The 21,627-nt window shown below is 46.5% G+C and overlaps 1 protein-coding gene across 2 annotated transcripts in view; it reads left to right on the top strand.

Moving 5' to 3' along the window:
* FAM166C (family with sequence similarity 166 member C) overlaps nucleotides 1-21,627 on the top strand; it is an 85,193-nt gene that overhangs the window by 34,928 nt on the left and 28,638 nt on the right. The window contains exon 4 of one of the 2 annotated variants that reach the window (XM_029596245.1): nucleotides 20,984-21,038. In XM_029596245.1, the coding sequence (XP_029452105.1) occupies nucleotides 20,984-21,038 (55 nt within the window). Of the gene's footprint in view, nucleotides 1-7,680; nucleotides 9,218-20,983; nucleotides 21,039-21,627 lie in introns of those variants that run through there. The other variant, XM_029596246.1, reaches the window with a different exon arrangement.

Here is a 21,627-nt window from a genome sequence, read left to right as displayed (position 1 = left end):
GCATTGTGTTGCTGGGTCTCATTGGTGCGTGTAGGTCCAGTGGAGGGCTGATCCTGCCTTGTTCCTTGCCTTAGTTCCAGTCCTGTCTTGTTCCTGTTCTGCTCGGGCTTGCATGCTCTCACCTCCTGCGGTGTGCCTTGGGGCTTCTCCCTGAGTCGTGCCGTGGTTCAGGGGCTCACGCTCTCCCATGGCTAGCAACTGTACCTCCGTGCCCTTATCACCAGCCATAGGCCGCCTGCATCAGGATCCAAAAGCCGCGGTCGCACCACCCTGAATCAGCTGGGTGTTGCTGCAGAGGCAGTGTTCACAGTCCCGAGGGGGGCAGTCAAGAACATCATTAAGGGCTATGTCTGTTGTCTGGATTTAGAGCCCATAATACAGGGTTCCAGAAAGAGCCCTGGTGCATGGCTCCTAGATTCAGGACCTTTGCTGCAGTGGCCAGATTAGTAACAGTGAGAGGGTGAGTCTACTGAAGAGAGGGGAAAAATCCATGGATAGTTGTGATTGAAGGCTTATAGTGCCAGAATCCCAGCACTAGTTCTGATTGAACTGGAAGAAAAAAGAGAAAGGAGGAACTATTGGACCAGAAAAAATTGGGGATGGAAAAAAAACCCCATACATACATTTCTTACAACTCATTCCATTTGAGAGTCAAGAGATTATCAGGTTACCAGGAATCCTGAAATGAGTGAACATGATCATTGGTCTGCCCAATGCAAGTATGTTGGCAACAAAGCATAGGATAAAGTTCTAGGAACTGACAGTGAGATTGGAAGGGGAAAATTCAGAGGAATTGTAGATAAAGTGCAAAATTGTGAGAAATGAGAAATACTGGAGACTTTTATGGAAGGGGAAGACTAGCTGTAGCACAGTTCTAGAAGAAAAAATGATATAAGTGAACATGAAAGTGAAACCTCTATTTCATCTCATTGGCCAAAACGCACCATCATAGATCTCCGACTCACGGTTTTTATGTTGCTTCACAAGTCCATCACCATCATCCACAAATCTATCCATAACCAAGCCCCTCTTAATCTTCAAATCCCGCTCAGACCACATACCTCATCCAGACCCATCAGAGAAGCTTACAGAGGATCACTGCATGTTCCCCAAACTAAATCTACACATCATCTAGCATTCAGAGACCGGGCTTTCTCTACAGCGGGACCAACTATATGGAATGCCATTCCCCCTGATTTCAGACAGGAACCATGCTTACTAACATTTAGAAAAAGGCTTAAGACTTGGTTGTTTAAACAAGCCTTTCCCGAACCTAACTGAAGCACCACAACAACTATTGAGAGACCCTCAGCACTATGTAAATAATTACTCATCGTACTGTTACGTTACTCTAGCTTTGGCCTTCTTCTTCCCCCAGTTCTAGCACCCCTGTTTTATTGTAACTTTTTTGCTCTTCTTCACTTGTTAAATGTTCAAACCGTTTACACCCCTTGTTAACTGTAAACCAGCATGATGTGATTGTATCATGAATGCCGGTATAGAAAAGCTCTAAATAAAATAAATAAATAAATTACATATATCAGAATATTGCAGTGGAATATCCTCTGGTCTCCAGTGCCTGACACTCTTACTTGATTGCCTGTTCTAGTAACACTGTAAAACGTTCTAGTATTAGACTTGCCCTGTCTCTCCCTAAGGGCAAATGATATTCTGTAGGATGTGATCTTCAGCACTTCTAGTCAATACAAGCGCAAATAATTTAATCAGGATTTGTGCATCCTCATCTGTTTGTAAGTTTTCATTCTTTTTGCTTACTGGCTGCTCTTATCCTGCTTTGCCTGCTCATGTCTCATCTGTTCAGAGAAACTCCGTCTCTATTTTACTTGCTATGCTGCAATATTTGTATTTGTATGTGCGTTGCCATCTGATCTTTCCTCACCAGTTTTGTTGTCTATGTTTATCTTATCTGTGATCTGCGTCTTTTCTTTCTCTTCCTTTCCAGATCTTAGTTATCACTTTGCACTTTCTTTTACTCTTCTTGTTATGTCTTGCTTGTTTATTCATTTAAACCACATAGGCCCTATCTATCTAGATCAGTGCTTCCCAACCTTTTTTGTTTCGCATCACACACAGGGCTCACTTTGTTGTGGCACACCAACCACTTCCTCTTCTCTTCCCTCGCCCGCCATCCCATTGGCATCATCATCAACTTCTTCCTGCCCCATCCCTTGGCATCATCAACTTCTCCCTTCCCTCTTTCCCCACCATCATAATCACACCTCTCCCCTGGCATCATCTTCTTCTTCCCTTCCTTCTCCTCCACCCCTTGGCATCATCATCAACACCTAACCTCTCCCACCAACCCTTTCCCTCCCCTCCCCTCACATTATCATCACCTTCCTTCTCCCTCCATCCCTACTCCACTCCCTGGAATTATCATCCCCTCCCCTCACATTATCATCACCTTCCTTCTCCCTCCATCCCTACTCCAATCCCTGGAATTATCATCCCCTTCTCTCTCCCCCTTCTCACACCTGGCACCACCATCATCATCATCACCATCTTCCCTTTCCTTCTACCTCCACCCCACCCCATGGCATCATCATTACCACCTTCCCTTTCCCTGTACCCCTCTTGCTCACTCACTGGAATCATCACCCTCTCTCTCCCTTCCTAACTTCTGCACCTCCCCGCTATCATCATTATGCTTTTCCTTCTACCCCTCTCCCCCACTCCCTGCCATCACCTTCCCTTTCCCTCCATCTCTTTCCCCCACCCCCAGGCATCATCATCTTCCCTCTCCCACCATCTCTTCCCCCCTCCCCCCCGCCACTTGCATCACCATCACCTTCCCCCTCCAGTCCTCTCCCTCACCTCCTGGCATCATCACCTTTATTCTCCACTTCCGCACCCCTGGAATCATTACCACCTTCCCTTTCCTTCTACCCCCTCCCCCTCTGTCCAACCCCCCCTGGCATCATCACTTTCCATCTCCCTCCATTCCTCTCCCCCCACCCACAGGTATTATCATCACCTTCTACAATCTCTTCCCTCCATCCACTTACATCATCATGACCTTCCCTATCCTTTCACCCCCCATCATCCTCACCTTCCATCTCCCTCCACTTAGCATCATCTCCTTCCCTCTCCCTCCACCCCTCTCCCTCACCCCCTGGTGTCATAATCAATTTCCCTCTGCTTTCACTCCCTGGCATCAGCACCATCCCTCTACCTCCACCCCATCCATCCACCCCTATCCTTCATCCCTAGCTTAGTCATTAACTTCCCTCTCTCTCCACTCTGCCCTCATGCCAATTACCGCCTCTTCCCTTTTCCTCCACCCCCTGGAATTACCTGCTCTATCCCCCACTTCCTGGCATCATCATAATCTTTCCTCTCTCTCCCCCACAAAAATCGTCATCATAAATTTCCATCTCCCCCACCCCCTGTCATCACCTTCTCTTTCCTTTCCTTCCCTTCTCTTCTAGCCCCAGCATCACCTTCCCTCAACCTCACTCCCTGGCATCATCGTCTTCCCTGTCCCTCCAGCTCTCCTCCTCACCTCTTTGAAGCATCATCATCTTCCCTCTCCCTCAACCCCTGACATCATCAACTTTCCTGTCCCATATGTCCTGGCGTCATCACCTTCCCTTCTCTCTCCACGACACCCAGTGGCACATTCAGCTGTTCCTTTCCCCACCCCATCCCCAATCCTTGAACAGCAGAAGTTTGGGAGCAGGCTTACCCATTGCTGCTTCTTCCTCCTTTGCCAGCTTCCCTCTGCAATCTGAACTGCACGGGGTCAGCAGGTCTCACAAGACTAGAGGGCCCCATGCAGTTTCCATTGCAGAGAATGCTGTGATAAGCGCTGCTCTCTGACGCTCCCTGCTGGTGGGAGGTCAACCCATAGGCCCAGAGGGAAAGGCAAAATAAAGACTGCAGCTGCAATACACCTGCACTTTAGTCACAGCACGGTAGTGTGCCACGGCACACTGGTTGGGAAATGCTGGTCTAAATCATGAAACACCTCAGACCTCATTGTCTAACATCCTTCATGTGGACATTATCATTGCTCTAGAATTTTCACGTTGCACTGACAGTATGTGCGGCATTGTAGAAGAAGTAGAACTGGAGTTGTGGTTTTACATGGCCTGTTCTACGTGTTCTGACCACATTTTCAAGAAAAGGCACAATCATTGGGTAGGGGGAAATGGGCACAATCATTGGGTAGGGGGAAATGGGTCATCTGAAAAGCAGCTTTCCTCTGCCTGTCTTAAAGTTTGTGCAGGTTTCCATAGCACGCGTGCGCTGTTAGGTGGGTTCCAAAGAGGCATTCCCAGGGGGCCTGTTTAGGTTGGTAGAGGAAAACAGCATGTGTTTTGACTTTTGCAAATGCACAGGCACCATTTAGCATCCACCCCCACCCCATGGCTGCCTACACAAACAGCAGGTGCAGAGTGCATTTGCACATTTTTTTTGCTTGCACTTTGCAGCTGGAGATTTTCAAAGGGAAATGATGCATGTGGCATGCCTTTAAAAATTAAAGGCCAGATTTAAAAACCCAGGCGTGCATAAACCCTGGTACGTATGTAAGTGCCGGGGCCTTAAAAGAGGGTGGTATGGGGCAGGGCTAGAGGCGCCCAGTACAGCGGCCATTTGTTGCTGTGCTGGGGGATCGCTCGCCGGCAGGGTGCTGGCGCGTGCAACTTGCTCCTGCTACTTTGCAGGAGCAAAATGTGAGTTAAACAAAATGGGGGGGGGGGGGCTAGGATAGAGATAGGGGGAGGATAGGATAGGGGAAGGGGAATTGAGGTTAGGGTAGGGGGTTGGGAAGTTCCCTCCCAGTCCGCTCCTTAATTGGAGCGGACTGGGAGGGCACTGGGGAAGGCCCCGATGCGTCACCATGCAGAAAGCCCCCTTCTGCACGCCGACCCAGAATTTTATAACAAACGTGCGCCAGTGCACGCCTGTTATAAAATCACGCGTTCATGTGTGCGTGCCGGAATGCGTACATATTTTTTAAAAATCTACCCCATATTGCAGTGTACGTGAGCAAAAGTGCCCATGTGCAGTGCAAAGGATAAGGGCTATTCAGAACTGCCCTCTAAATGTGCATTATATCAATAGCACCTCAGTCCATTCTCTATTTCTTTTCTCTTTAATTAAAACAAATGTGGGGTAGGCTGTCTCTTTAAATTAACTACACACACACAGAGAATAATTTATACATACAATGTTTAAATACAATATTTGTATGAATTTTATTAATATCACAAAATCTGAAACATCTAGAACATCCTATCTAGACAATTTAAAACTCTCTAATCACACAACACTTTCAAACGCACACATTCATACTACTTAAAAACCTATAGCACCTGTAAACATAGTGACAAAACATACATTTATCAATACATATACTTATCAATGTATACAAATATCTTTATCACCCAGTATTCTTCACTATTTCATCACAACTAATATCAATAACAACTCTATTTGGTATCAGCTCCCAACTTCTCAGTTAATCCAAAATTCTTAGCCAGATCTCCCAAATAGGACTTCTCTTCTAATTTCCTTTACGAAGAATGATCAAGTTGCTCCGGATCCAACAAAGATCTTTGTTTCACCCCCTATCCGGGGCTTCCTCAGGGACTCACCAATATAATAGTGTTCACTCTCCACACCTACTCCCAAACATAAAAACCACATTAGCACCACCATAACTTTCAATTCACGAAACCTCATTTTTTTAAATCACCCATACTAACCTTCAAATAACAATTCCTCCTCACAAAAGTTTTTTACTTCAACGATCCATCATATCAATATCCGTCGTACTTTCAACGTTTACTTTATGTTTTCAATCTATTTATCTAAAAACCAAACAGGCAGACCCATGAAACCCATCAAACTTCTATACATATTTATATATTAAATATCAAGTAAATTACCCTAATCCCCTACTTGTACGATATACTCACAATTCAACCGGAACCGGCAAGCATCACATGTTAAAGAACGTCATAACGTCAGATCACTTCCTCTTACTTTATATATACCAGTCAATCAATGTTTAATTTAATCATTGAGAATACTATCTCCCAGATACCAAACATCTGACTACACCACTAGTTAACATTAAAAAATGTGCTCCATTCAATAGGGCCATTTAAACCCCCGGGAACAACTGTTCCCCGCTTAAAGATAAAGCGCTGCTCTATCTGTCTCAACATAGATGACAGATCGCCCCCATTCGGTAAATATACCTTCTTGATGACAAAGAATTTAATGTCATCCAATGTATGTCCACACTCAACCCAATGATCTACTAAGGGTGCATTAACTTTGGAAGATTTAATCCTACTTCTATGTTCGATAATTCGAAATTGAAAAAAATGAGGTTTCGAGAATTGAAAGTTATGGTGGTGTTAATGTGGTTTTTATGTTTGGGAGTAGGTGTGGAGAGTGAACACTATTATATTGGCGAGTCCCTGAGGAAGCCCCAGGTAGGGGGTGAAACAAAAATCTTTGTTGGACCGGGAGGAACTTGATTGTTCTTCATAAAGGAAATTAGAAGAGAAGTCCTATTTGGGAGATCTGGCTAAGAATTTTGGATTAACCGAGAAGTTGGGAGCTGATACCAAATAGAGTTATTATTGATATTAGTTGTGATGAAATAATGAAGAATACTGGGGGATAAAGATATTTGTATACATTGATAAGTATATGTATTGATAAATGTATGTATTGTCACTATGTTTACAGGTTCTATAGGTTTTTAAGTAGTATGAATGTGTGAGTTTGAAAGTGTTATGTGATTAGAGAGTTTTAAATTGTCTAGATAGGATGTTCTAGATGTTTCAGATTTTGTGATATTAATAAAATTCATACAGATATTGTATTTAAACATTATATGTATAAATTATTCTCTGTGGGCCAGATTTTAAAAGCCCTGCGCGCGTAAATCCGGCCTTGCGCGCGCGTAAACCCCCTTGCGCATGCCGACCCCGGATTTTATAAGATACGTGCGGCTGCGCGCGTATCTTATAAAATCCAGCGTACTTTTGTTCGCGCCTGGAGCACGAACAAAAGTACGCGCGTGCGTAAATTTATATAATCTACCCCGTGTGTGTGTAGCTATCAGAAAGATAGAGAATTATTGTATAATATCCCTGTGTGTTGTTTACCTTGTCTTTTTAAATTGCCAGAGGATGGTGGCCTCCATCTCTACAGTTCTATTTTAAAATATTCTTTTTTTTTTATCGAACTTTGGGCAATTTTCAAAAGCCTACGAGTAGTTGTAAAGTCTAGGGGGATTTTTTTCCTGCAGACTTTGCATTAGTTCTGAAAGGGAAAACATGAGCATATACCAGCTCTTTGAAGACTGCCGAGAGAAAAAGTTCCTAAAGAGATTTGCCTCTCCTTTTCCTGTGGGTACCTTTTCCCTGCAAAATAGCCTGCCTAATTGTGAAAAATGCAAAAGCCTCCGCCGAATGCCAGGAGAAGTCCTCACATTGTAGAACAGCATGCATACTTTTAGCCATTTGCAGGCTATATGGTTTTTGAAGCTTGCTGTGCCTGCGGCAAAAATTCTTACATGCATTACATGACCATTAGTTGCAGATTAAAAATGCAAGGCTCCTTTCAGTTGTGAGTTTGATGCTGTTATTCTCTTATTGCACTTGATTAACCTTTGTTGATTTTTGTTTCCCATAGGTTTGACAGCTCTCATTTATTTCCACCAGTATAAAACCCCAGCGGTAAAGAGAGGCATAATTAAGCCACTTTGTTCCCAAATAGATCGTCATCATCTACAGTACTTACATATTGTACCTGATGTAATATTATTGTTACTGGGGCTTGAATTTATCTAAGCTTATTTTACAGTATAGCCATATGGGAGATTTATTAGTTTGATAAAATTGTGTATCTGGCTTAATGCAAGAATATTTTACATTTCACCAGTGACTGATTTCAGTCTTTCCCATGTCAATAATGACTGAAAATTGTTCATTGGCTTTGTGTAACGAGTGTGCAGTCTCCATCCAGTTCGAGTGGACAGGTATTGACACGACTGTAATAAGGCTATTGCTAATTATACAAAGTTGGCCGCTTTAGCAAAGGGGCCATAAATTTGACTGGGTAGGGGGTGAAGGGATAAAAGATTCATTTTTGTTTTTTGGTTCATTTTCGGGAGGTTATGTTCCCACAAAGTTTAGTTTGTGGAATATTTGATTCATTTCATTCATGTAGAGAAAATAAATCAAACATTTAAAAAAAAAGAAAAACAAAACCAAAAATGAACCAAAAAAAGAAAACAGGGTCTCCCAAGGCCTCCTGTCTGCACCACCCATCCCTCCCACTCAGAAAAATGCTGGGGCTAGGATCCCCTCTACCCCCAATTACCTGGTCTGGTGATGATCCACCGGCGAGGCCTAGACCCAGACTGAAGCTGTGGTAGGTCGCCACAACCTCTACCTTGACCTTCACAAGGCTGAAGCCTTGGCCTCAGCCAAGGCTGGAGCCTGAGTCCAGGCCCAACGCCGTGGCTTGGCCCAAAGGCCAGGTCCCGACACTGGGCCAAGCCTGGAGGTCCTGATGCCTGGGCATCATCCTAGGCCGCAGCCCGGGCCCAGGCCTGATTCCTGGTCCTCAATCCTGACCCAGGCCCGATACTGAGGCCCGGCCCGGAAGTTGGATTCCCGATGCTGGGGCCTTGGCCCAGACCCAGGCCTGATGCCGCAGCCCAGCCTAGAAGCTGGGTACCGATGCCCGGGCCTTGGCCTAGGCCGGAGCTTGGATCAAGGCCCAATGCCAGTGCCTCAGCCTGGACCCAGGCCCGATACTGGGTTCTGACACCTGGGTGTTGGTCAAGGGTCAGGCCCAGGCCTGGAGCCCAGGCCTCTCAGCTCCAATGACGACTCCTTTTCTTTTTTTTTTCTTTGTAAATTGACGCCATCCACCAAGATCTCACTGGAGTTAATTAACTCCAGCGCATTCATCCCAGTAGACAGCACCATTTTGATGTACAGCTCTGAAGATGCTACCTTTAAGGGTGCAAAGGTAATTTAGTGTCCATATCCAGTAAGCCTGATGCAATCTTTTTAAATGAATGCAATGAATAAGGTTTGTTTCATTTGGATGGCGCTCAATTCATTTTGGGGCCCCACAAATGAAATAAATTGCCCTTATTCATCACATTTTGCCATTCGTTCAAAAAGGATGCCCCTAAAATGCCTAAATAAATAAATAAATGAATAAATAAATCCCTGCTGAGTATAGAAACTGAATTACCTTTGCACCCTTAAGGGTACCTTCTTCAGAGCAGGACTGAGACATTGGTATCGCAGTGTGGAGACGCTTGTTCTGCTACAGCCCATGCGGTACCTGTTTTGTAGAAGAACCAACAACAAAAAAATAATTCTATGGAACTCATTATTGCATGCAGATAGTACAATTTAATGAAATCATGTGAGATTTAAAAAAAAAAAAAAATGTTATTAGATTATATAACAAAATGAAGCAAATCTTTGAAGATGTCTTATAGGTTAAAAATAAAAATTTAAGCCTTGAGAGTATCCTACTGTTTACATGTTATGTTTCTAAGAGGATAGAGTCATTTAGTTAAATGTACTAATACTGAACTCTTGTAAACTTAAGACTATATTTTCAGAAATACTGGGCAAAAAGATATGCCTATAGATTTATAAAATGTTCTGTGCAGGTTAATACATGCCAAAAATAATCTGGATTATCAGATCCCCACAATATGTGAATCTATGCTAGAAATACAAGATATTTGTACGGTCAGACTAGCAAGCATTTGTTTACCTTAATAACTGTTTGTGCTGTGATTCCTATGAAAACAATTAGTGGAGCATAAATACATTTTGAATGCAGCTCTTATCATTTGCTTTCGCAAGTTTTGCCTGGCATTCATTTATCTTATTGTTCGCATGTACTGTATTTTCTATGCCAAAGAAATCTGGTTTAGATCGATGCCAGAGAAATGCTGGCTCATAAAGAGATATAAATCATGTCAGTCCCAGTATTGTTTATGTAAGACACGCAAATGTAATCCAGGCAGAGCCCCTGCACAAATCGTTGCTTATGTAGATTTGCACTCTCAATTAGGTGCACAAATTGCCGTTCAAGTGCACAACTTGAGCTAGTTGTTTTTATGAATGGAGCCCTAACTCATGAAACAGTTAAAATTGTAATGACATGAAAATGATGGAAACAATTTATGATCAGGATAATGAACAAAGAATTGCCAGTGTAATGGTGTGGGCTGGTGGTCCAGCCAGGAGCAGACGATGGCATTAATGTGATTATCTCATTGTAGAGTCTCGTAGCAGAGGCGCTTGCAGGTGATCGCTACGCCCAGTAAAATCTGCAGAGTAATAACTCATCCCTTTCAGAACCTCAGAATCTGATTCTTTGTGGCATAGGGCAAGTTACTTTAGCTCCATATGCTTGTGCCCACCCAACCATGGGTGAGGACTGTGAATACATATAATTTAATTAGACTGTAAGATTTTTTTTGGGGGGGGAGGGGGAAGTGAATTGATGTAGGGCTAGCTTGGACACTGATATTGCTATGATATGATTTTCTAAAATGCAGGGTGAAAAAACGGAACCAGTAATTTTCATTAAGTAGGTTTGAAATAGTAAAAATACTAGATTTTCTTAAAACTGAGACACAAAAGGGAGAAAACTGTTAGCACCCAACTCAGCATATAGATGTCCTGATAGCTAGGAAATATCATGCACAGGTAAACCCCAGATTAGGCTGTTGAATCAGCTGATTAAGATTGTCTGTCTTGTATGCAGCAAGCGTCTCCTGTCTCTTGACAGTTGTGATTGGAACAGGACCCTTACTGAATAAGGCTGAACAGCAGAGTATGTGTACAGTACTCGATTCTGCACAATCCCCGAGCCATGTGATTAACTTAATATCTGCTGCATTTTGTGTTAGGTAGCAAAAATGGTATTTGGGCTGCTCAGGGGATTTTCAGCTTTGGCTTGAAGTATTTTATTCCTACCATGAACATTCCATCTTTGCCCCCTTATCTCAACCTGTAAAAATCCTAGAGAGCTCCAATTAGCCCTGCAAGTGACTGCAGACCAAATACATTTTCTCCTGACTTAGAAAGGGGAGGAGATAGTAAAATGCAAATAGTAATATATTCTATGTCTGGGAAGATGAGCAGGGCTTAAAAGTTCTGAGACACGTGGAACTCCCACAGCCTTAATTTTGAGATCAAAATGCATTTTAAAAAAACTTTTGGCAACCCTGAATGTCTCTGAGCATAATATTTTGCACACCTCTTAATCTCAGTGAATTACGAACATTGTCATTGAATTACAAATGAAATGAAAATACATTTCTAGTTATTCTGTATATGTCTGAGATTAGGTCTGGGTGAAGTGGTTTTGGTATTCTCCATGGAGTAGCCATATAAGTCCATGTCTAGGGGGTGAAAGCTGAGCCAGTTTTATTTTACCACATTGCACGCATGGAGATATGGCTTTTGTTTATTTAACACGATTTGGGGATTGCTTTCATGTTCCAAATACCATTCAAAGCAGTGAACAAGAAATGCAGAACAATTCTTCAGCATCAACACTGAATTCAAGCATCAAATCATAGCAAGAGTCAATAATAAAAAACATTATTTAGATAAAGTCTGCTGATATTAGCATCCCTTGACAATATAAAAACATTGGTCCTTGATTGTGCCACAGTCACTGCTGGGGACCCCTTCATCATGCCTTGACCAACACATGGCCACATGTCCAACCAAAAAAACCAAGAATCCCCAATATCTAGCATACAGGATTGTGAGCATCCACTATTTCATAGACCATCCCTCCACCCTGTTCTCTCCTAAGTACCCTAATTCCCCACCACCCACAATAATTATTTGATTAAAATGGCAAAAGGTCAATAATTAAAAATAGGCCTTAGTTTAAAAATTCTGATTTCCCAACTGAGATCCCTAGGGGAAGTAGGACTCTACATCTCCAGGCATGGAGCTATCATAGTCACTCTAAATTTATCAGAATCTTATGAATTTTAGTGCTGTGGATTTAAACTGGCCTTAGTGATTACCTCTGCCTTCTGCTGCCTGTGAAGATACAGTACTGTATTAAACATTGGGGGGGGGGGGGGGCAAGCTCATCCAATTATATACTGTATATGCTGTTGCGGATGGAGAAAGTCCGGATGTGGATCCTTGGGCCGACCAACCCGAAGGAGCAGTCGGTAGGCAGAACTCCCACTGGGCAATTGGAGCTTCACCTGGAAACCCGTGACTCCTCCAGAGGAGCTGTGGGAGCCCGGGTTGCTAGGACTTAGGAGTCTTCGCCCTGGAAGCCCGAGGTCCCCCCAGGAGGAGCCCGTAGGGACCCGGACCGCTGGGACTTAGGCGTCAACGAAGAAACCCAGGAGTGGAATCCGAACTGGAGTCTGGGCAGGCGGCGAGCAAGCAGCAGTCGGGGTCACGGACCGGAGTCAAGGCAGACTGAAGACAAGCAGGAGTCGGAGTCACGGACCGGGGTCAAGGCAGGCTGAAGACAAGCGAGGTCAAGCAATCCAAGTCAAGGCAGGAGACAGGCAAGCAGGGTCAGGCAAAGCAGAGTCCGGCAGGAAACAGGCAAACCAGGAAACGCAACTCAGAGCTACCAAAGGCAGTGAACCTCGTTGCAAGGCAAGGAAGGCTGGGAACTGCAGGGCTTAAATAGCCCTGCAGCGTCTGACGTCAGGAAAGGGAGGAGCCGTGTTTTCCCGCGCTAGTCCATTCAAAAGCAGGGCTCAGCCGCGCGCGCGCGCCTGGGGGCGGAGCTAGCCGCGAGAGGACGCCGGCGGCAGAGAGGGAGCTGGCGCGTGGCGCAGGAAGGCCCTGCAGGCCCGCGCGGGGTCGGGACGGCAGGCGGACGCTGCGGTCGGGGTCCCGAGTCCACGGAACGCGGTAGCTCTCCGGGGCCCGAAGGGAAGGTAAGGCCTCGGGCGCCACCGTGGCGACCGAGACCGCAACAGTACCCCCCCTCTTACGCCCCCGCCGCCGAGGACCAGGTTTCCTGGGATTGTCCAGATGAAATTGAGTCAGCAAGGATTTGTCCAAGATGTTCCTGGCTGGTTCCCATGAGTCTTCCTCGGGGCCGCACCCTTCCCATGCCAGCAGGTATTCCCAGCGACGGGCGTGAAAGCGAACGTCCAAGACCTCTCGTACCTGATACGTAGTCTCCGTAGATGTAGGAGATGATAGTGTATCAGCAGAAGGATGGTGGTACCGGGAAAGCACCACCGGTTTCAACAGGGATACGTGGAACACGTTATGGATGCGAAGTGAAGACGGAAGGCGAAGTCTGTAGGACACTGCTCCAATACGCTCCGCAACTTGAAAAGGCCCGCAGTATCGGGGGGCCAATTTACGAGAACGGTTAGGTAGTTGGAGGTTCCGAGTGCTTAACCACACCTTGGTTCCTGGCAGGAAAACTGGCGCTGGACGTCGGTGACGGTTGGTAAACTGCTGAGACTTCCTTGCTGCGGTGGTCAGTTTCCGTTGAATCCCTCTCCAGAGATGATGTACTTGACGTGCTGCGGTTAGAGCAGCCGGTGATGGAATGGAAATAGGAAGCGGTAACGGAGGCCTTGGGTGCCGTCCGTACACGATCTGGAAAGGGGTTTGTCCTGTGGCAGCATGGGTATGATTGTTGTAGGCGAACTCAGCCCAAGGCAGGAGAGAAACCCAGTTATTCCCCTTTTCGGTGATGAAACTTCGGAGGAAAGTTTTAAGAGTGCGATTCGTACGCTCCGTCTGACCGTTAGTCTGGGGGTGAAATGCCGTGGACAAATTTAATTGGACCCCAAATTTCTTACAAAGGGCACGCCAAAACCGGGCCGTAAATTGTGGCCCTCGATCTGATACGATACTCTGTGGTAGTCCATGAGCCCGGAATACGTGGAGGGTAAACAAGAGTGCGAGTTCAGGTGCAGAGGGCAGCTTGGGCAAGGGTACTAGATGAATCATTTTAGAAAAACGGTCTACGGTTACCCAAATCACCGTATTACCTTCCGAGAGTGGCAGATCCACTACAAAGTCCGTGGCTATGTGGGACCAAGGTTCCACGGGAATAGGGAGCGGCTGCAGGAGCCCCCAGGGCCGACCACTAGGCGGTTTCTGCCGGGCACATACTGGGCACGAATCCACATATACTCGCACATCTTGTCGCATGCGAGGCCACCAGTAATACCGGCCAAGCAGATCAAGTGTCCTCTCCCTGCCAGCATGACCCCCCGAAAGAGAGTCGTGGGCCCAAGCCAACACCCTTCTGCGGTCTTTGCGGGAAACCACCACACGTCCAAGGGTGGAAACTGTAGTGCTGGCTAAGTGGATTTTAGCAGGATCAATAATGTGTTGAGGGAGGTCTTCTTTCTCCTCCTGAATTTCATAACGGGAAAGCGCATCAGCCCGTACATTCTTCAAAGCGGGCCGGTACTTCAGGATGAAATCGAAACGGTTGAAGAACAGGGACCAACGTGCTTGTCGAGGATTAAGTCGTTGGGCCTGGTTAAGGAACTCCAGGTTCTTATGATCAGTATAAATTGTAACTGGATGAAGGGAGCCCTCCAACCACTGTCTCCATTCCTCCAGAGCAAGTTTGACAGCCAGCAACTCCTTATCCCCAATGCCGTAGTTGCACTCGGCTGACGAGAATTTCTTGGAAAAATAGGAGCAGGGTAGGAGATGTCCAGAGGTAGAGGCTTGAGAGAGGACCGCTCCCACAGCTATGTTAGAGGCATCGACCTCGACAAAGAATGGCCGTGTTGGATCCGGGTGACGTAAACAAGTATCCCGGAGAAACGCCTCCTTTAATTGTTCGAAAGCCTCACAAGCCTCCTCCGGCCAAAGGTGAGTGTTTGCCCCTTTCCGGGTAAGCGCGGTTAGAGGTGCCACCAAGCGAGAGTACTGGGGAATAAAGTGTCTATAGAAGTTAGCAAACCCCAAAAAACGTTGCAACGCCTTTAGCCCCTTGGGACGGGGCCACTTCCTGATGGCGGACACCTTACTGGGGTCCATCCGAAAACCAGTAGAGGACACGATATACCCTAGGAAGGGTAACGACTCTTGCTCAAAGAGACATTTTTCGAACTTTGCATACAAATGGTGGTCTCGTAAGATCTGGAGTACTTGTCTCACATGTTGCCGATGGGAGGTAAGATCCGGGGAGTGTATGAGGACATCGTCCAAATAGACGATCACGCAGGAGTGCAGTAAATCTCGCAGGATCTCGTTCATCAAGTGCTGGAATACAGCGGGAGCATTGCACAGTCCAAACGGCATCACTAGGTATTCATAATGGCCGTCCCGGGTGTTGAACGCCGTCTTCCATTCATCCCCGGGACGGATTCGGACCAGATTGTACGCGCCGCGGAGGTCCAACTTAGTGAAGACTTGGGCTCCTTGGAGTCTGTCCAGCAATTCCGGAATGAGGGGAAGCGGATACCGGTTCTTCTTGGTGATAGCATTGAGCCCACGGTAATCAATGCAAGGTCGTAAGGCTCCGTCCTTTTTTGCGACAAAAAAGAAACCAGCTCCGGCGGGAGACTGTGAAGGGCGGATGAAGCCCTTAGCCAGATTCTCGGTGATGTATTCGGACATAGCCCGGGTCTCAGGCTGAGACAAAGGATACACCCGTCCTCGAGGGGGAGTTGTACCTGGAAGCAACTCTATCGCACAGTCAAACGGACGGTGTTGTGGTAACAATTCCGCCTTTTCCTTGGAAAAGACGTCCTGGAAGTCAGCATACGGAGCCGGTAATACCAGCGAGGCGTGAGCTAACGGAATCCGTTGGAACCTTTTCGCTTGGAGACAGGAGTGGAAACACTCAGAACTCCACTGGGTGATCTGAAAATCCTTCCAGCGAATCACAGGAGAGTGTTTCTGGAGCCAGGGTAACCCAAGAACCACCGGGTGTACAGCTCCCTCCAACACTAGCAACGAAATCTCCTCTGTGTGTAATAAGCCCGTCTGTAAAATCAAAGGTATGGTCTCGGTGGAGATGCTCCCCGACAAGGGAGTACCCTGAATAGAGGTTACCCGTAAGGCAGGAGTCCTGGGTCGCGTAGGAAGATTCAGCTGTTGCACCAGATCCTTAGTAATGAAGTTGCCTCCTGCCCCGGAGTCAACTAGGGCTTGCGTGAGGAAGGAACCACCAGGATATTCCAAGGTTACCGGTATGGTACATTGAGGAGCGGGACTAAGGCAGCCTAGGGGACACTCCTCCCTTACACCTAGGCGCGGGAGTTTTCCGCTCGTTCTTTACACTGTGCAAGGTAGTGGCCCTTACCGCCGCAGTACAGGCACAGCCTCAAGTCGCGGCGTCGCTGCCTTTCTTCGGGTGACAAAGATGAGCGACCCACTTGCATGGGCTCGTCAGAGGAAGTTACTGGTGAAGGGGCAGTTCCACGTGAGCCCGAACTGGAATTCGAGATCCTGGGAGACACGGACGGCAAGCGTCGGAAAGGACGCCCCTCTTTCGCCCTCTGCTGCAAACGCCGATCAATTCGACCTGCTAAGTCAATCAGGGAACTCAGGGTCTCCGGCAGGTCCCGAGCCGCTAGTTCGTCCTTAATACGACCGGCTAAACCCTCCAGGAACACGCCCCGAAGAGCCACATCCGGCCAGCCTACCTCGTGGGCGAGGGTGCGGAATTCCAACGCGTAATCCGCCAATGTCCGCGTTCCTTGCCGGAGCTGGAGTAACTCAGAAGTAGCGGAAGCCTGTCGTGCTGGCTCATCGAAAGCCGCTTTGAACTCTTCCACAAAGCGGTTCAAATCCCCCAGTGCCGGATCATTGTTCTCCCACATGGGGGAAGCCCAGTTCAGGGCCCGTCCATCCAGAAGGGCAAAAATGTACGCCACCTTGGTGCCATCAGTAGGAAACTGGTTAGGCAGTAGCGCAAAGCGTACATAACATTGGTTTAAGAACCCTCGACACGCCTTGGCATCCCCAGCATAGCGAGAGGGTGCTGGGAGCTGCGTAGGGGACTGGAGGGTTACCAATGGTGCAGGAACAGGTGCTGGTACCGGAACAGGTACGGGCGGTTCGGTGTCCATGCGAGACGCCAGTCGCTCTACTGTAGCAGCCAGAGAGTCCAAGACTTGTTGTTGCTGAACTAACCGCTGGGCCAAACCCGGAATGGCCTGCAGCCCGGCGAGGTCTGCCGGATCCATGGCCTTGCAAACTGTTGCGGATGGAGAAAGTCCGGATGTGGATCCTTGGGCCGACCAACCCGAAGGAGCAGTCGGTAGGCAGAACTCCCACTGGGCAATTGGAGCTTCACCTGGAAACCCGTGACTCCTCCAGAGGAGCTGTGGGAGCCCGGGTTGCTAGGACTTAGGAGTCTTCGCCCTGGAAGCCCGAGGTCCCCCCAGGAGGAGCCCGTAGGGACCCGGACCGCTGGGACTTAGGCGTCAACGAAGAAACCCAGGAGTGGAATCCGAACTGGAGTCTGGGCAGGCGGCGAGCAAGCAGCAGTCGGGGTCACGGACCGGAGTCAAGGCAGACTGAAGACAAGCAGGAGTCGGAGTCACGGACCGGGGTCAAGGCAGGCTGAAGACAAGCGAGGTCAAGCAATCCAAGTCAAGGCAGGAGACAGGCAAGCAGGGTCAGGCAAAGCAGAGTCCGGCAGGAAACAGGCAAACCAGGAAACGCAACTCAGAGCTACCAAAGGCAGTGAACCTCGTTGCAAGGCAAGGAAGGCTGGGAACTGCAGGGCTTAAATAGCCCTGCAGCGTCTGACGTCAGGAAAGGGAGGAGCCGTGTTTTCCCGCGCTAGTCCCTTCAAAAGCAGGGCTCAGCCGCGCGCGCGCGCCTGGGGGCGGAGCTAGCCGCGAGAGGACGCCGGCGGCAGAGAGGGAGCTGGCGCGTGGCGCAGGAAGGCCCTGCAGGCCCGCGCGGGGTCGGGACGGCAGGCGGACGCTGCGGTCGGGGTCCCGAGTCCACGGAACGCGGTAGCTCTCCGGGGCCCGAAGGGAAGGTAAGGCCTCGGGCGCCACCGTGGCGACCGAGACCGCAACATATGCATCCTTTTGTTCAGCATTGATTGAGTTGTACACATAGCTTTTTTCGCTGATATGTTTAAAGAAAGTGACTCTTGCAGTGAAACAATGTTTATCCTGTAATAAAGCAAATATCTTCCTTCATGAGTCTCTGTGGATTAATTAGTGGAAAAGTGGATGGAGTGGTTGGGAATAAAATCATCCTTGAGAACTAAAATACTTAACCTGGGTATGCCATACCCTGCACCTGGTATCAGGTCCCCAGCTCATCCCACCTTCCCCTTACCCCGTCAGCCAATTACCATGCTGTTCCACATGCTCATATTTATCTTTATTCACTGGATGAAAATAGCCATAGTAGTTTTATTTAGTTACATGTTAAATGCAAAATCCTACTTTACACACCAACAGGTTCTGATCAGTTTGCCCTCACCTGCAATCAATCTATGCAACTGGAATCTTTCTAACTAATCCCTCAGCTAGCATGGCAGTTGCCCAGCAGCATCCCACTCCATGAACGCTGCTACCGAGGGCGTGTGATCACAGCCACTCTGTGCTCTTTGTCTCCACCTTACCCAGACCATTCCTATCTCATCATTGTTAACTGCCCAGATTCCCTTCTGTTGGCGACCTGGGTTGATAAAGTGCCCATGGCTGCATCCGGCCCAGGCATCCCTTATCCAAGGGCGCCTGAACAAACCTGCTCAAGTTGCACCCCTTCTTTCACCGGTGAGATACTGCTGCTGCTGGGATGAATCCCTCTCCCCTCATCCCTGCCTGTGGCCCCTAATGATCTGCTTCCTGTTGGTTGTGGTGGACAGGGCTTCTGTTAGCCTGCTCAGCACCAAAATGGTGCCACCCACTCCGTTCCTACCCTGCTTCTATGTCCTTGGATACCCCCTGCTACTCCCTCTGGGATTGGTCCCTTCTTGCGTCTCTGGATTATCCTGCCTATTGTTGAAACCTTCCTCCTGCATGGCTGTCTCTGTTATATGGCCCATGCCTCCTACTTGGGCTGGACCTTCTGAAGTAGAGTCAAGTTACAGGGGAATGGCCATGAACCATACAATTCCATGTTCTCCAGTCATGTCATGTGGGAAGAAATACTGCTTTTTAGCCAGAAATGCTGGTAAATTCAGACAAGACAACATTAAAAGGAATCAGGGAAAATAGTTTTCTAAACAAAAGCAGTGGGTTTCTACATCCATTTTTATCATGGGTGACTACATCCCACTTGCCAAAAATGTTCCTTTTCTTTAGTTCAGTGGTTCTCATACCTGTCCTGGAGGAGCCCCAGCCAGTCAGGTTTTCAGGATATCCACAATGCATCTGCATGAGATAAATTTGCATGTACTACCTCCATAGCATGCAAATTGTATTCCATGCATATGCACTGTGAATATCCTGAAAACCTGGCTGGTCCCCTAGGACAGGTTTGGGAACCTCTGCTTTAGTTCCTTTGACAGCTGTGCTTCTCTAATAAAGTGGTTCTCAACCTAATCCTTGGGATTCACCTAGCCGGTTAGGTTTTCAGCATATCTGCAATGCAGATGCATGAGGAAGATTTCCACTGCCATCTCATGCATCTGCATTGTGGATATCCAGAAAACCTGACTGGTTAGGTATGCCCTGAAGACTAGGGTGAGAAGGAATGCTCTATCAGAGTACTTATTTCTGATTCCTACAATGCCTACTTTATCGTGAGTTTGACCAAATCCAGTGTATTTATTTATTTATTTTAAAACTTTTATATACCGGTGTTAGTGGGGACATCACATCGGTTCACATATGAACAGCAGGCTAGAAAATTACATTTTAACAGGGCGTGGGAACTGGGAGAAGGGGAAAACAACAGCGTAGCATAGAAAGATAGGATACATCAATAACAATAAATGAACATTAAAAGCACTAGTAACATTAAATGTATTCTCAGAGATGCTAACATCTGCTAGCTCTGGGTGAAGCTCCTTTTTAAGGGAAATGAAGAACACACATTGCACCCAGCCTCCTTAAAATTCATTGGATTAGAAGGATTTTTTAAGGCACAGACTTTGAATACAAATTGATAGACTGTCTCTGATCATGAGGGCCAATTGGCAGCTATGTATTCTTGTCACTAATCCATTTCTGAAAGAATGAAGGTCAGTAGCATCTGATAAAAACATGATGCATATCCTTTTTTTATTGTATCTCAACTGTGTTTGTTTCTATGAAGGCTTTTACTAGTAAAAATCAATGCATGCAATGAAATGCCCAGCAGGCTACTTTTCAGCACAGATCTGTATGTCCAGTTGTCCACTTCCCAAGCTTTTCCCTGGCATCAGAAGCACTGAAAAAAATAAAGATCTGAAAGTAAATTCCCAAGTCAGAAGAAGTATAAATGCTCTATTTCAAAATTTGGTATTATTTTTGAATACTTCAATGATACCAGCTGGCACTAGGTAAACAAAGTATTAAATTTACTATAAAAATTCAACTGAAGAGATGTAGGAGCTCAGAGGTTTGTATTATCAGTGAGTATAGATTCTGGGAAGGGAATGAGGATTTAACCTTACCCTGAAGTATTTTCCTGCATGGTCACCTGATTGCTATAGATCAATGGTGGTGTTGCCTTCTCATTATTTTATTTATTTATTTATTTAATTAATTAATTAATTAATTAATTAATTAAACATTTTTATATACCGACAGTCATTGGGAACATCTTATTGGTTTATAGATAACACCATTTTATAATTTGTAATAGCCCATGTTTTCTTTAACTTATTATCTTGAGTAACATCCCTTCTTATTTGTGGTCTCATATGTTGCTGAGGTTAATTGGTACAGGTTTTGTTGTAAATAAGTGCTTTTCTTTACCACAAAAATGTAAATAAATACAAATTCATTGGTGGAAGGTAAGGTCAACCTGAGTGGATCACTTATTGTCTCTCTCATCTTTTCTTACAGAAAGGATAGAGCACTTCTCGAGTACTTGCAGAATGTGTTTGGCACTGAAGAAATGGTAGTGTTTTATTTTATTCTTGGGGTGTTCTTGTAAGCCAGGTCTTATATAGACAAAGCAGAGTTGCTTACCTGTAACAGGTGTTCTCCCAGGACAGCAGGATGTAGTCCTCACATATGGGTGATATCACTGGATGGAGCCCTATCATGGAAAACTTTTCTGTCAAAGTTTCTAGAAAGCTTTGACTGGCACACTGAGCATGCCCAGCATACCATGATCCCTGTGTCCACAGGGGTTTCCCTTCAGTCTTGTTTGTAGCAAAAACATGCGAACGAAAAATAAAATAACAAAACATAAGTGGACCCAACTCCGTGGGGTGGCAGGTGGGTTTCATGAGGACTACATCCTGCTGTCCTGGGAGAACAGGTTACAGGTAAGCAACACTGCTTTCTCCCAGGACAAGCAGGATGGTAGTCCTCACATATGAGTGATTAGCAAGCTACAAGTTGACTCATATTACAACAGGCCAATAGCAGATAACTCGTGCAGCAGGCACAATATTTGGGGTGCTATTGTCAATGATGAGGCAGCCTGAAAATCAGCAGGTGGTTGTGGAAGGAGTTGGGGATTATACTTGAACAAAGCTCTG

The sequence above is a fragment of the Rhinatrema bivittatum genome, chromosome 3, assembly GCF_901001135.1.
Source record: "Rhinatrema bivittatum chromosome 3, aRhiBiv1.1, whole genome shotgun sequence".
NCBI lineage: Eukaryota > Metazoa > Chordata > Amphibia > Gymnophiona > Rhinatrematidae > Rhinatrema > Rhinatrema bivittatum.
Note: the sequence above shows the minus strand (reverse complement) of the source record. Positions and strands in the feature narration are given on the sequence as shown.